Source organism: Pelecanus crispus, chromosome 23 (genome assembly GCF_030463565.1).
Source record: "Pelecanus crispus isolate bPelCri1 chromosome 23, bPelCri1.pri, whole genome shotgun sequence".
In the NCBI taxonomy this organism is placed as follows: Eukaryota; Metazoa; Chordata; class Aves; order Pelecaniformes; family Pelecanidae; genus Pelecanus; species Pelecanus crispus.
The window spans coordinates 1,528,716-1,544,790 of record NC_134665.1 but is presented as its reverse complement, the minus strand read 5'-3'; the positions used below and the strand labels follow the sequence as shown (position 1 = coordinate 1,544,790).

General features: G+C 43.9%; 1 protein-coding gene across 1 annotated transcript; it reads right to left on the bottom strand.

The window, feature by feature from the left end:
* Nucleotides 1–923: 923 nt before the first annotated feature.
* Nucleotides 924–15,027, bottom strand: LOC142595824 (E3 ubiquitin-protein ligase RBBP6-like). Its single transcript, XM_075724672.1, has 13 exons — nucleotides 14,862–15,027; nucleotides 12,608–12,707; nucleotides 10,879–10,921; nucleotides 9,173–9,217; nucleotides 6,706–6,794; nucleotides 6,489–6,585; nucleotides 5,505–5,644; nucleotides 4,419–4,591; nucleotides 3,583–3,686; nucleotides 2,960–3,148; nucleotides 2,802–2,880; nucleotides 2,651–2,708; nucleotides 924–1,428 (listed from the first exon to the last, which is right to left on the bottom strand). The coding sequence occupies exons 1-13, from the start codon at nucleotides 15,025–15,027 to the stop codon at nucleotides 924–926; spliced, it is 1,788 nt and encodes a 595-aa protein (XP_075580787.1).
* Nucleotides 15,028–16,075: the final 1,048 nt, after the last annotated feature.

The window sequence follows — 16,075 nt, the reverse complement described above, 5'->3', positions numbered from 1 at the left end:
ACCAAAAAGGATCCACTTGCTTGCTTTGGCTGCAGGAACAGCAGGACGGCAGCACAAATTTGCAAGTGTAGAACGACAGTGAACATAAGGCAATGAAGAAATACACAAAGCATAAGCTTTTGTGCGTCTTCTTTTCAAAAAAATCTTGACTAATTTTAGTTTTGCTGCTTTGCTGTTCAACAAGAATTGGCAGGCCTTCCAGTGATGTATTCCTGCCACTCACAGATCCAGGTTCTCCTTTGAAGTTCATACAGGGATATGCGTATGAAAAAAAAGAAACCAAACCAAAACCAAGACCAAACCCCCTCTCTGTAGACCAAGACCTGAGGTAGCTTTAAGAATGCAGCTCATTGTGCCTCCAAGCCCAGAAGCACCTGAGGCTGCAGAGCTTTTACAGGGGAGGGAGAGAGGACTTGTGAAGAGAGATGCAAGGCTTCCACCCTGCCGACAGCCACCCACAGCCCAAATCAGGGACAGTCAGAGCAAACAAGAAGGGAATGGGTTTGCTTTCTCTTTCATTTACTTGAATTCCTTCTAACTAACTCTAAGTCTTCCCTCCCACTCCAGGATTTTTCCTTTGGTTTAATTTTTTTTTGAGACTTCTCTGTTCCCTTATGGTAAGATGCTACTTAGAAATGTAATACAGACATGCCAGGGAATAGACGAGGCTAAAAGAATCTTAACTTTATTTATCAACGTGTGATTTGTGTTTATAGACAAAGTATAACTAGTAAAGTATAGCTAGCAAACAAAGAGAAAAATAGCCATGCAACTGTCCATGTTCCAGAATGGCTTCTGCAACGCCCCCCTCCCCAAAAAGTACTCCCCTTCTAGCTTCCCAAGTGGGAACTACTCTTTACAGGTAGTATCAAAGTATTCTCATCCTTTTAAAAGGAAGATGTTCTAACACTGTCTGTGTCTGGCTACTCCTTCTTCACTTTTTTCACAGGAGGTTCCATGTGAGCAGATTTTTCATGATTGGTGTCGACCTTTCTCTCCCACGCGCTGTATCTTTCCTTTTCAGATGGATGTCGGAAGGCAGCAGATCTGCCATGGGGAGCTTTCTTATCATACGGTGGAACTTCTCTGTGTCTGTTAGAATACCCCCTTTCTCCTTGCCCTTGAGGTGTTGTCCGTTTAGTGGGAGACTGGCCTCTAAATACTGGAGATCTTGACCGTGAACGGGATCTTCTGGATGGGGGTGACCTTGACCTTGACCTGTGAGAACCATGTACCCTTGACCTAGAATGAGAGTTGCCACTTTTCCCTTTGCCTCTTCTTGTATATGGTGGTGATCTTGAGTAGGAATGAGAACAGGAACGTCTATATGATCGAGAGGAGGAGCGAGTGCAGGAAGAACCAGATCTTGATTTGGAGTCGGTATATGAACTTCTAGAGTAAGATGAAGTACTGCAAGGAGACATGGACCTTAAAAAAAACACAACACAGAAAAGAATACTGAAGGTAAGTCAAAACAGTCATTCTTCCCAGGTTTTTTCCTCCCAAGTTTGGTTTGGGTTACTTTTTCCTCTCCATATGCTTACGTCAAAGCTTCTTTCAGTTGCTGACATGATGCTACTGCCAAGCGAAGAACTTGCTAACATGTAAGAGTTTCTGCTTACAAGACACAACAGCTGCTGCTTTGTTAGTGTAAGAACATCCAGGAAGGGTAAGGCTATTTCCACTCACTTCTATCACATGAACTACCACAGCTGTTGATTGGTTTCATGTGACTCAATGCCATTACTCCAGGAAAGATCCTGAGAGCATGAACAACAGAGTTATTCAGACTCCTGCCCAAGTGATTTTGAGGAATAGAAAACATCAGCTACCCTGAGTTTTTTCTTCACAAGTTTTTTCTTTTATTATTTTTTTAAAGAAACATCTCACATTATTCCGCCTATGGCCATTAGCGTCATTCCTCCTCTCAAAGTCCTTCACCAATTTAAGATTTCCTTAAACAAGCCTGGTCTCTTAATTCCTAAGAAAAATTCAACAATGTCAACAGAATACTAGCGAAAGCCACCAGTTTGCAGTCCAGGTTAAAATCTCTCCATGTATCCTCCAGAAATAAACAAAAGAGGAAATGAAGACAATTTCTCTCACATACCTCCTCCAAAGTGCTTTGAGGTCATGGTTACAGTCAGAATAGGGAGACACAGAAAATCCAGCAACTCCACCTCCTCAGTTTCCAGCCTCTCATGGCTGTCAGGAGGTGAATGATGTCACTGCAGAGCAGCTTTAGTAAAAGAGACGCCTGTTCCTTAACAACGGCTGCCAAAGGACAACTATCGGTCAACCTGAATCTCTGCCAGAGCTGAGCTAGCAACCTACATGTGCAACTCCTATCACGGCTGATCCCTTGAGTCACCCAATCCACCTAACGAGAGAGGTGGAGTGGAACTCCTCCTGGTTCTTCCAGACAATCTGCTTCTCCTTTACGGACATGGAAAGCAGTTACCTGCAAAACGAATGCCTGTGCTCTTCTTGAATCTTTTTATAGTTCATCAGTTCCTTAGCAAAAGCACGTGTAAACAGCGATCTGTGCATACTCAGTTCATTATAAACCAGCTGCTGTACAAGTCATGTGTTACGGCCTCGTTTAACAGGTTACAAGTGGTCATCTACTGAATTTCTGTAAAATACTCACAGTTCCCAACCTGCTCTGCCACCTGCTGAGCAAATTGTTTTGGCTCTCATTGGAAGATCTTGTGGAGTGGGGAGACAAAAAAGGAAAAAAATCCATTCAGTTGGTCTGAAGATAATTCTTTTCAGGAAATCCTGAAGTTACAGTTACTTACCAGCTGTGGGTATTGGTTGTCCTTGGGGGCCCAGAACACTTGCTACTGCGGGCTGCCTTTGAACAGGAACCTGGTAGCCCTTGTGAATAAATGCAAACAGTTGGAAAATAAGCTCTACGAAAAGTAAGAATCAGCACATATGTTGAAACAAAACTTACCTTCTCTTCCAACAGACTGCTGATTGACAGAGGGAAAGGTTTAGACAGTTGAGCGGCACTCACCAGAGCAGCAGGAGGGGTGACGGGCAGGAGTGGTGGTGGTAGTGGTGGTGGTGGTGGCTGTTGCTGCCGAATCTGGGTATGGAGCCTTTTTGTGTAGCCAGTTCCATTTTTGAAGTTGTTCACAGCCTAGAGGCAGAAAAACATTGACAAAAAGGTAATACGAAACTTCAGTAGATAAATGAACAAAAGCCTCCACAGAGTAAAATTGCTTTTGTGTTCTTATAAATGCTATCAACCGTAAAATAAATCGCCATACAGATAGATGAACACATCCCATTAGACACTGATATTAATGACTGGTGACTCAGAGTATCTGTATTTAAAGTCCTTCAGTGTTAACACCAAATCTGAAAGCGAGGCAATCATCTTAAACAAAAGTGTGACCTGAATATGCCAGGCTGTAAGCTTCTGTAACAACAGATCATGGATTTCAGAAGTAAATTTGGCCTTGTTCTATTCAGCCTTGCTTAAAGGAGATGTAAATTAGGATTTGCTTCCCTTTCACCTTTTCACAAATAGACTTGTCTTACAAACAGTTTACGTAAAAGGCATCATGGCACCTGGCGTAGGAACTTGTTGGCAATTAAAGAATCAGGCGAAACGTCTGTCTGGTGGCACGTTGGGCAGGTATGCTCCTCAGATTCCAGCAACGCTGTTCTAATGCCTGTGAATAATTAGAACCATCAAAACAGGTTTTAGCCAAAGTGAGGACATTTGTTGGCTTCTAATCAATTCTCAAAACACGTCTATGATTAATGGGTGAATGTGGTCTGGAATTGAGAGCATGAAGCTATAAAAGTTCAATAGTGTCACAAATGTCTCGTATGCAGCACACAACCGTACAGCTTTGATATTTCACTACTGTCACACCTGAAGATGTAGAGTAGGCTGTGTCCTGATGTCCCCACGAGTCTTTTTTCCACTCTCTAGTACAGCGAGAAGTCACCAACCTCCAGGTTAATGAATAAAACACGTCTCAAAAAACCATTAGTAGGTTTGAGTTCTGAAGGTTTTAACCAGCTCTCCCATGGAGAAGAATGTGGATTAAATGCCTGACTGTCCCTTTGTTGCAGAGCACAGTGAGGCACCAGAGCTGGCTGTATAATTTTGTATGAGGGAAAGGGCTGTGGACAAACTAAATGCATTCCATATCTAATACTGTAATCACCTGCACAGTGATGCACTCTTCTCATACTCGTCCTTTCCCATGTAAAGAGGACTTAACTAGATAGGTAAAAATGGAAAAAAGCTTTCTGCCTTTTTTTTCCCCATTATACGGGAAGCATTCTTTCCTGTTCAGCATCTACGTAAGAAAGTAATTTTGTTATCTCCTATTTCTGCTTTCCGAAGATCAGATGTGATGTTTTGCATGAACAGACAGGGCAGTAACACTTACATTCGTCACAGTAACTGTTCCCACAGCAGGGAATAACAGCTGCATCTGTCATTAGATCTTTACAGATGAGACACAACAACTCCTCTGGAACAGGATCAGCTGAGGAGGAGGAGGAGGACGGCTCCGCTGGTAGGAAGGGAGGCTTTTCCTTCTTGCCTCTAGCATAAGCTTCCCTGGAGGCGGGGTGGGGAAGGAAAAAGGAAAGAGTTAAAGATGGGTAAAGGGAAACTTTTCCAAGCTTTGCATTTTACCAAAGGAAGAGAATAGATGGAATCCTTCTCACTCCCCATTAGCCTTCTAACATGTAGGCATTTCGTTTGAACTACTTTTCTGTAGCCACAGCACTAAAAGAGGGAGGGGCGGAAGAATTTTCCTTCTGCAGAACTCTCCCATTCATTGGATCAACTCAGAAACCAGCTCAGACTGGAAAAAGAATTCCTTGACACCTAGAAATCAGGTGAAATGAATCCCACCTCTCCTTTGCCAGAGGGTAAGTGTAAATTGCAGGCTCAGGGTAAAGTTAGTCTCTGAGTAATTACGTTTGATTAATGGAGGAAGCCTGTGTTACAGCTTCTACAAAAGGAGATCCACAACAGAAAAACACAAGTGCTACCAAGTGCATTTGAAAACAGCCACTCTTGTCAGCACACAGTAGTCTTTTCTTAGTTTATAGCCACAGGAAAACTTCAGTCTGTTTCACACATGGGATTGGATAAAAGTCAGGGGGGCAGGAAAGCTCAGTCCAACAGCTCTTTGTTACATTTTGCAGGAAGCCTTTGAAGCATAACCCAGAAGCAAAACGAGCGTTCACAGAGACCGACTCCGCTGTAAACACTACTGAAACGTTTTGCAGAAATACAGATTCTTAGCATACCGCAAGTTTCACCAACTTGCAGGGGCTGGAACAGAAGGACCGCCCTATTTTAATGGTAGAAAGTATCACAGATTTTAAGGGTAAGCTACAATGACAATGCTTCCTCCCCCGTAATTCCAGATGCTGGCCAACTTGGTTGCATTGCCATGCAAACATTTACCCATGGTTTCTCTTATTACCTTTGTGGTCAGTCCAATTAATTCCCTACTTACGCATTAATAGCTGGTATTGCGTATTTTCCACTTTTCGTCAGCATAGCACCCTTGGTGTTGGGATCTTCCACCTCCACCATGAAACTCCTGGGAATTCCTGTGCTCTTTTTAATTCTCAGAACAGACTGAAATTGTTTGTCCTGTTAAGGAAAGAAATGCAGACATATCTCATCTCAGGACCCACACTTCAAATGACATTTCAAGGACTATTTGAAGCAGCAAAAGCCTTTAGTGCTCTCCTTGTACCCAGCGTAAGGGTTGCTCAACTAAAATACTTCTTTTCCTAAAAGAACAGAGCCAGGACGTTCAAAAGGCTTGAGCAGCGTTTTGAACTCATTTGACATTCTTTGGCTTAACTTCAGGTTCCTGAAGGGGGAAATACCCCTGCGCTCGCCATCCACTCGGAGAAGAGACACAAACCCGCTCCTCCTCCCCAGCGCAATTCAGCGCGAGAGCTCAGTTCGCTGCTCTGAATCACTCGCTGGGGAAACCTGTGTTCACCATCTCTAGATGAAGGCTGAATTCAGACCTCATGCATATGCATTCAGTGACGAACGTTCAATGGCATGAATACTCAACCAGAGGCTTGTGTACCTAAAACACGCACTTAGTCACAAGATGGGGTCAACAGAAACATCTTGGGTTTAGACGGAATCCTGAAACCTGTCTACAACCAGTCATTAAAAAGAGTTAAAACCAGAAACATTTCCAGTGATATTGAAATATACAAAAATGTGCGTGAAAGTCCACAGAGAAGGGTCTATGGACATATTTAATGTCTATGGCCTGGAAAAAAGCCAATTTTACATTTGTAATTGCAGGTTTCCCTGGAAGTCTGAAGGGCTTTGCAACATTGCCAGGTAACCTCTGAGTTTCACCCCAAGAGAAACAATTCTTAATAGGAGCATTTCTGTATTGTTACGTGACTGCCAAGGTAAAAACAATGACAAACTACCGAACACCAGCAGTCCCCCACAATCTTACCCCATGTGTTGGGCAGTTCTTCCTATAGTGGCCAGGTTTTCCACAACGGAAGCAAGTGTAAGATGGTGGAGGTGGACCCAAGGCTTTCTTCAGGTAACTGAAAGATTTTGGGGAAAAAAAGAAAAAGGTATGCAAAGGTGTCTCTCTTGTTCCAACAAGCATCTCTGCAGCTTTTCCATCATCTTCAAAGAACAGATCCGACATCAGCAACACTTACTTGGATGGATCATATTCCTGGCAAGACTGTATCATCATCGCTGTTATTTTATCTTCCTCGGAAGCATCGGCTTCAGCCAGATTGGCAGTCTGTTTAACAGGTCAGGATTTGACACACGCATGAGAAACACAGTGAAGCCCCCACGGCCAAAGACCACAGCACTCACCCAGTCCCATAAAGAGCAGCACAACGCCAGCTGAGGCTGCACCAAAACAGCTACTCATATAAAACAGAGTTGTGCTGAAGATGTTCTGGGGAGTCCTTACGCCCTTACGTGGGGGTTGGGTGCCTGGTAACCTGCTTGACAAGAGCATTCCTGGGCACCCAAAACCTTAGGCTCTGTCTGCACCTTACATAAAGGCTTGTGGAACCAGCCCCATTTTCTTCCACGTGGACTCAAGCTCCGCGTAGAAACAATTACACTGTCCAGTATTTTTGAACTGATATTAAGCTCCAGACTATGTGAAGGAGAAGATCTCCGCTGTACATTTAATTGAGAAAGATGTATGCCACTATCATGATTTACCTTTTGCAGCATTAAAAGGACACTCAACTTAGCAGTCAGGGAAGTTGGTTTCTGCTTGCTGAAACTGAGCTTCGGACACAGAAGCATGAAAAGGAATCAAACTTTTTAGAATCCCTCAGCAAGACAAAGGATTCTTTTCAGTAGAAATGTCACCATCATGTGCTGTAGGCAGTCCAAACTGCATGTTCCCCCCTACTAACTTCTTCATAAACCTTACGCACAACTACGTCTTCAAATTCTTGAAGCCAGCTGCTTTTGTTTAACCAGTATTTGGTCAGATTTTTTTATTGCACGCTAGTCCAGACATAAGCAGGGACGAAGGGAGGGACTGTAAATGACTTGGACCTTCAAGCACCTATCTTTCAGATCAACAGCGCATGTTTTTGCTTTTAGATGCATTCATTCACAAAAGCAACCATCTAGTTTCAATATTTTATTAAATGGTTGTTTCATATAGACAGTTTTTTTCTCAACTGTAACATCATTCACATCAACATCTGTCAAGTCATTCATATAGACAGTTTTTTCTCAACTGTAACATCATCCAGATCAACATCTATGAAGTCACTGCCATTAACATTTACAGACAACTTTACAGATACTTGACTAGTTTGTTTGAACCCAAACGGTTTACAGAACACTTCCAAAACACAAAATAACGCATCCTAGGAATAGACCAAAACTCAAATATGGCATTTAATACATAGGAATAACAAACCGGAAAACTTTTTACAACACATTGCCTCCATGCTAAGCCAGTCTGCACTCAGGAGGTCAGAGCAAGTAACAGTTCTGAGCTGCTTTATGTTATTTTCCTGTATTTTTCTTTAAATGTTCTCAAAAGCTGAAATGTCTACACCACTTGGACAATTTTTCACATTTCAGGGGAAAACTTCACATGAGTTTACAGAATCAAGGACACATTTAGGCACAGCACTAATGGAGTCCAATTTCTTCTGGTGGATACCTTCCAAACTAATTTTTTTTTTTTTTTGGCCAAAGGTACACAGTGTAATTTCTGCAGTGAGTGAGGGAAGAAGTTAGGAGTGGGAAGAGATTTCTCTTTCTTGGAAATGAACTCCAGCCTTTATTTTCAGAAGAAAGAAGCAGCTCCTCTGCACTAGGCCCAGCCTTCTCTAATCTTTGTCACTCGAAAGACCACTCATTCCATTGGCTAGCACTACGCCTTTGCACAACGTGCAATCACTAGTGCAATCACCAGGCAAAGCTACACATTGTTGAGCACAGAACGCAAGCAGTTCCACAGCAAAACACGGCACTGCAACAGTTTCAGAAGGTCCCATCTGCTAATATGCCACACGTACACATTGGCATATTCCTATAAACAGTCAGGTACATTTACACAATTGACGCAGCCTGCGCTCAAACAAATTAGATTGTGCTGTCCACTGTAGATGTACTACGATGTATGAAACTCTGCAGCATTCACAGAACGGAACTATAACTATCGTGACTAGAAATTCAAAAATAGCCACGCAATCGTCCATGTTCCAGAAACGCTTCTCGTTTGGCTGTTGCAACCTGCCCTGAAATGTCCGTAACTTACAGACCATATAATTCTTCTCTGAAAGTTGTGTTAGTTTCCAACACAACATGAATGAAACGTATGAAAAACGGTAAACAGCTTCTGCAGTGCTGCTTCTTTGTGTCTTGAAGGTGAGTAATATGGCAACATTACGTTGAGGCTGATAAGGTACTCCCCTTCTATCTTCCCAGACTGGCAACTACTCTTTACAGGACAGTATCAAAATACGCACATATTTTACAGTTAAAATAAATACTTTTAAATTAGTAAAATCTAAATTAAAGTTCTGTTCACATTACAAGAGTTATCCAGCTATAGATCACCGTATAAGATTTTAAAATACAAAGCAAACACTTTTGGTTTTAAGCATTTGACAAGAATAGATCTAGATATACCTTAATAAGCTGGGCCAGAGAAATAGATCCAGAAGAGTCATTGATCTGTGCACAAAACATTAAACACATATTCAAGTTCTACAATCAAAACACAGCAATAGTTCACCTCTACTGCAGTCTGAAAGGCTGCACCATATCCTCTGAGTGTCACTGAAAGAGGCATTTCCAACCCAGTGTAATCGGTATTTGTTCAAAAAAGCGTCCAAACCTGTGACAGCTCCAGAGTGCCTCTGTGGTTAATGAGAAGAAACCAAACTCACCAAACCTGCCTGAGATCAACTTACTGCTCCAGACTATCTCAGAGAGGGACCCTTGTCAAATGCTCACAACTGCTTAAGAGTCACAGGGGTAAGGAAGCTGCCAATTTGCAGCTAAAAAGGGATTTCTGAGAATAAATTGCAACCACACTCCTCCCTCCCAGCTCCCTACGGAACAGCTTGCAGGAATGAAGTCCTCAGGCCACTGGTTTGTAATGGACTGCTGTGTTTGTTGAGAACTAAGACTGGAGGGCACTTTTTCCACAAGGAAAAAGGGGAACTCTTCGCTTGCTCCTTTTCCAGTATACTCAATTCTATTACGCCACAAGCAGCAGTGAAGCTCACACCAGTAAAACCTTAGCAGAAAGACACTCGAATCACTGCTTATTATGCCTGAAGTTGTTCAAAAGCATAGAGTAACATTTCACAATGTAAACTGAACGGCTCTCCTCAAGGGGTCACTAACTGGATCAGAAGAGAGATTAAAAGCCTTCCGTGGAAAACGCTCTTGTCCTTTAGTGCCTAACGCAGTGGAAGAATTCAAGGCAGCAGTTTTTAGCAGACTCTGGGAAAAAAGATCTCTACATGCAGAAAAAGATTCCTCACTCCAGTTCATCATTCCTTCTCCATATGTTTAGCATCATATGGTGATACACTAAAGACAGGCTTAACCTCTGCGAAATTGAAGCAGCATCCAACCTTGAAGTCACCCAGCTCCAAAAGCATACTGCAGGCAGAGGTTAGGACAAATGACAGGGATTTCACCCACAAATGCACCAGGCTCTAAACTTGTGCCAACATTTGTACACTGGGGTTTAGGTATTTCCATTTGCAGACAAACTATTCAACTAAACTGCTTCATCCGAGAAAGTGGAAAGATCAAATGCAGAACTTGACAATAGCACTTTGTGTAGCAACGACGTTTAAATTCACAGCAATCTATGAAAGACATTTATGCACTCAGAGGGGCCCAAGCAATATCACTTCAATCATTCAGTTTTAGGAACAAATACCCAGGTATTTAAGGACATGGAAAGGAATCATTTAGCTGCACAGAACTGTCCTCAAAATGTATGGGATATGTGACTTATCATATTTGTTTGAACCCCCAAATCAGAACTAAGGAACAGTACCAAGCTGAACAATAATGGATTTTCAAAAAACATTAGGCAAAAAAAAAAAGACTTTCAATACAAAAGCTAAGTAATACAATGTGAAAATGGCAAAAAATGCACTCCAGACAATTTGTGTTGCAAGGAACAAAAGCACACAACAACCGATACAAACATACACACTACGATGCTGAATCAAATACATTCTATTTACAACATATACTATGTTCTACTGGAAAATAGATTAAGTTACTGTTTGGAAAATTTATACCAGGCTACATTGTGTAGAATTAAGTGCAGTGTGCAGAAAAAAGTGTGAGATTGTGTTTTTACGTACTGGTTTTGATGGTCCACTCACTGGCTCCGTTCGACTTCTGGAAGAGAAATGGAGGTGATCAGAACTTAAAATAGAGCCCGTACCTCCTGAAGATGAGGAAGTACAAGGAAATACTTGTAGATTACCACACAGTGGTTTCTTCGTGCATTTCCCTTCAAGAACAAACTGCAAGGCGAGTAACACATTTTCAAGGCCTCTCCACCATTACAGCATGCATTCATCATTCCCAAACATTAACCACTCTACCAGCAGTTTCTGCAATGTTTCCAGCTGGAGGAATCAAAAGCCAATCTGCACGGCTAATTTTCAACGTTACAACAGCAGTGCCATTCTTTCCTTGTCCCCACACACAGGGATTTAGTTGAGCTTTGATGCCAGCAGCATCTGTCCTCTCACTTTAGGGCAGCATTACAATACCAGGAGAGGGTGCCACCCAACCAGAAATGGAGGATGCATTCACAAGGCAGCACTGAGCATACATCCTTAAATTAACCCCCAAAACAAGGCCATGTTTATAAGCACAACGCCGTGGCGTCCAGAATTACTCAGTAGTGCCTGAAAGCACTGCAACAACTGCTGCAGTAATGTGCCCAAAGTTTACATGCAGAGCCACACAAATTCAGGGTTTTTTTGCTTGCAAGTGCTTCACGGGCACCAGGATGCTGCTGTACTGTCTGTTCGAGACACACTGTAACTCATCAGTATACTTTATTTATGGGGAACCCACATCAGAAGGACATGGCAAAACCACAAGCTAATAACACCTACTAACTGTGGTGGAGAGGTCTATCTTTAAGAAGGCTGGAAAACGTGACCATTCAAACAGTGCTAATGCAGCTGATACACAACTGGACTGTGTGAATACAGAAATGACAGCAATGATGCTGTAGGCAGGATGGCATTTGAGTGGCTGTCATTTTAATCAATACACCCAGTTATCTGCCCTCCTTAAATCTTGGGAATACAGAACTAAAACCTGGAGCACAGATGTCAGCTTAGGGTAAAAACAGATGTAGAAAGAGAACTAGCAACAGTTGGCAATGTGCTAAACTGCTTCCTGCGTTTCAGGTTTGGAAAGGATTAACTATTCCTTCATTGTACTCGCTCAAAAGGCAACACACTTTGGGATATCGTTCTTTTTCTTTTGCCCGAAACGGACGCTGTCTTTAGGAAACTGATACGAGTCACTTATGAATGGAACTTCTTGTTTGCATGGTTCGCCAGCTGGCAACCCTTGCTCTTTCCTCTACAGCTAGGATGCAAAAACCCCAGCCTTGGGGCATAAGAATACCTGCCATATCCCACCCTCCCTCCCCCAAAGGCAAGAAAGAGTCAAACCCCAACAATCAGACTCTTCTGACATGGGAACAAATTCTGAGTTCACACTACAATGCCTATCTCTCTTCACTATAAAAGCAATAGAAGCAAGAAGAGTTAATAATGACCACTCAGGTAGAGGAAACAGCACCTACAACTTGGGTCTCAGCAAAATCAAGCCCAAGAAGAAGCCCAAGAGAATCATCTTAAAAGTTACCATTGCTCCAGTTCAAACCCCATGTCCCAGTCGACTTTGGGACAGATACATTACAATCTACCTCATGACAACCAAAATTAACAGCACCTTTAACAACAAAGATGCAATCGGAATGCCTCTGTAAACTAATATCCACAAAACCAGCTAACACACTGAAAGCCCTAACAAAGGGTACAATGCTGTATGGATACTTACACAACATAGGTTTTGTTGGTGCCTTTGACTCCTCCAGCAGGGATTCTTCGAACGATCACTGATGAGTTCTTTGGAATCAGCGCATTAGCATCTGTGTATTCTGAAAACAACACAAATACAGAACAAAACAGTATTCAGTTTGTAAGAATGTCTATTACTATGTAATGACATAGCACTTCAGGCAATCCCTTCACAGGGATGAAAGCAAAGCTTTCTATGTAACACTGTGCTTTTATCGTCTCAACACACTAACGGGACATTCCTAGAAGTCTTTAGGTTTGATAATCACACACAAGCAGCAAAATCTTTTCCATTCATTTAAAACAGTTTGAATGCCAGCAGCACACTGGTCTCCAAGGTCACTCAGGACTGACAGAACACAGAAGACAGCCTGCCATCTGCACTAAGACCAGGTCAGGTCCCAGCTGGGGTTTGTTGTTTGGTTGTTAGTTTGTTGTCTCTTGCCTGAGAAGCAGAATAGCACATGCTCCAAGGGGTTGGAGTCAGAATGTTACAGGGCAGGAAAGAGCACTCAGGAATCCTGAGCTCTGCAGTTCACAGTTCTTCCACAATATTGTGAGAAAATCCATTCTAAAAGACAGGTCAAGAAGTTCAGATCAAATTAAGAGGGGGAGGCAAGCTGAAATGCATCATTCCTGAGTGCAGGCTTTTTGAAGGGAATTCTGCCTTTATAGAACACGCCTCTAGAGGAAGCATGGAAGAGGACACCCCTGCCCCCCCAACATTCAAAATAGGTCTCAACCATCCAGTTTGCCTTCCCAGATCTTCAAAAGAGTCCATCATATCATTTTTTTCCAGTCATATTTAAAATCCTGTTTACTTCTAGTGAGTTTAAGCATCTACATCTGATGAATAAAAACTGAAATTCATGGTTATGCATTTCAAGCAAAAATTTGGCATACGTATACATTACACTGAAATGTATTCTCTAGCTTTGCTCTGAAAACCACGGGGGGATTTTTGCATTTTCACATGGGAAACACCCTTAGGAAAGCTTCAGGAAGCACCTGTGTCACTAATAGACCAAGTTGAAAATTTTAGACTCCTTTTACAAAGGTCAAAGGGCAACACAACCGACCTAGAGGAGGATCTGCTCACTGGTGAACAAGAGGGATGCTCTTTAAAGCATAACAGATACTCCTTGTTTAACCTCACCTTTAGGGAACACCACGCTTAACAGAACCTAGTGAAGCAGACACTTTTTCTTCACCGGATTCTGATTACGTATGGAAACAAAGCAACACACTTTGTAAAACTGGTATGATATACATTAGAGTGGTTTTAAGGCTCTGTTTGACACAGACCCAACCATTCCAGTAATGACGCCAGCCAGTTGGCCACTCAGCCTGCTGGCATGTGTGAAGCTGACAGTACCTTAGCAACCCAAGACAACATTCACAGACCCTTCTGCAGCAAAGCCCTTCAGGCAAAGTAACCATTTTTCAAAAGCTCTTGACAATTTCATTCAACAGTAGTAGAAAAATACAAGACTTCTGAAATGGATCTCTACCTACGCGTGCCATGCAATCCAATGGCATTCCTAAGACCCCTAACAGTGTGCTCTTAAGTCTCTTCACAGACATTCTCCTGAACACAGTTTAAATATCTTGTCGTGGTTTAACCCCAGTCGGCAACTAAGCACCACACAGCCACTTGCTCACCCTCCCCCCACACCCCATGGGGATGGGGGAGAGAATTGGGGGGGAAAAAAGGTAAAAACCATGGGTTGAGATAACAGCAGTTTAATAGGACAGCAGAGGAAGAGAAATAGTAATACCGCTTCTACTAATGATAAAAGAACTTGCAAAGCACAAAGTGATGCACAACGCAGTTGCTCACCACCCGACGACCGATGCCCAGCCCGTCCTCGAGCAGCGATTGCTGCCCCCCAGCCAAGCCCCCCCACTTTCTATACTGAGCATGACGCCCTATGGTATGGAACAGCCCTCCGGCCAGTTTGGGTCAGCTCTCCCGGCTCTGCCCCCTCACAGCTGCTTCTGCACCTGGCAGAGCATGGGAAGCAGAAAAGTCCTTGACTGCCACAAACACTCCTGAGCAACAACTACAACATCAGTGTGCTACCAACATTATTCTCATGCTAAATCCAAACCACAGCACCACACCAGCTACTAGGGAGAAAACCAACTCTGGCCCAGACAAAACCAGGACACATCTGCAGATAAACAGGCAGCTTTAGGTGCCCAAGGCCCCGGCGCCCGCCGCCCCCACGCACCTTCGTTGGTCTGGGCGTTGCTGATCTGCAGGTCGCAGTTGGCTGCCTTCAGCCTCTCGCGGCCCATGATCTGGCGCTTGAGGTCACACAGGGGGATGTGGAGGCCGCTGAAGGTGACCGTATCATAGCTCAGCTTGGAGGAGAACTTGTAGTGGACGCACGACATGCTCCTCCTCGCAGCCCGGCTGGGCGGCCACACGATGGGGAGAGGCCCCCGCGGCCCCGGCTCCTCCTCCGCTCCCTCTCTCGCACGCAGCGCTCCCAGGCCCGACCGCTCGCTACGGCCACTCGGGCGCCCGGCCTCAGCGTTCCGCCCAGGGCTTTCCTGGACGACAAGTGCACGGGCTGCCGCCAGCGCCTCACCTCACCCAGCGCATTATGACAAAAGGCCCGCGTCATGGGGGCACGGCGGCCCCGCCCTCTTCCTCCTAACCCTGAGCTCTCCCTAAAGGCAATCGCCATTCCTCCACACATTCCTCCAAACCTTCCCATCTACCACATCCACTGAGCGGGCAAGGGAGATTCTCCAGAAGCCCTTACGTGAAACCCATTCGAATAAGCCATCACGCTGGCCATTTCTTCCTGGAGGGAGTTCATCCGGCCCTGCACGCTGCCAGACAACGTGGATGTTCGCAGAGAGATTCACTTGCTGTTCTGCAGGAAGCCACAATCAAACTAAAGGTAATGGTACTTGGCTGCCACTACGGGCCTAGAGGATCCTGATGCTCTGAGCCATCTCCTCTGGGTCCCAACCTCACTGGTTTACCTGAACAGCCCAATCCGGCACATGCTAACCCTTGCACAGGAAATCATTTGCATCATTCAGACTCAGGAAGAAATCTACAGGAAGAAATCAACTTATCACCACAAATGGTAACACAGAATCGATTAGCCCGAGACCACCTTTTAGCAGCACAGGACAGAGTACCCAGTGGAATAAGCTCATTTCCCTGCTCTCTCCAACCCACAAACCCTTTAAAACCCCCACTGTCAGCCTGTCGTTTTTCTCACGTTGACAGGAGAAAAGGGCATATGGAAAGCCGCTTCTAAACGGGGAATCCCTTCATCTATCACCGACTCCCAGGCACCCAACCAACCAGGTTGTGATGACCCCATCACAGAGAATTAACAGGAGGACAAACAGGAGGAGGAGAACAAGAAGGAAGACAAACAGGATGAACTGATGGACAGCAGGAGGAGGAGGAAGGGAATGA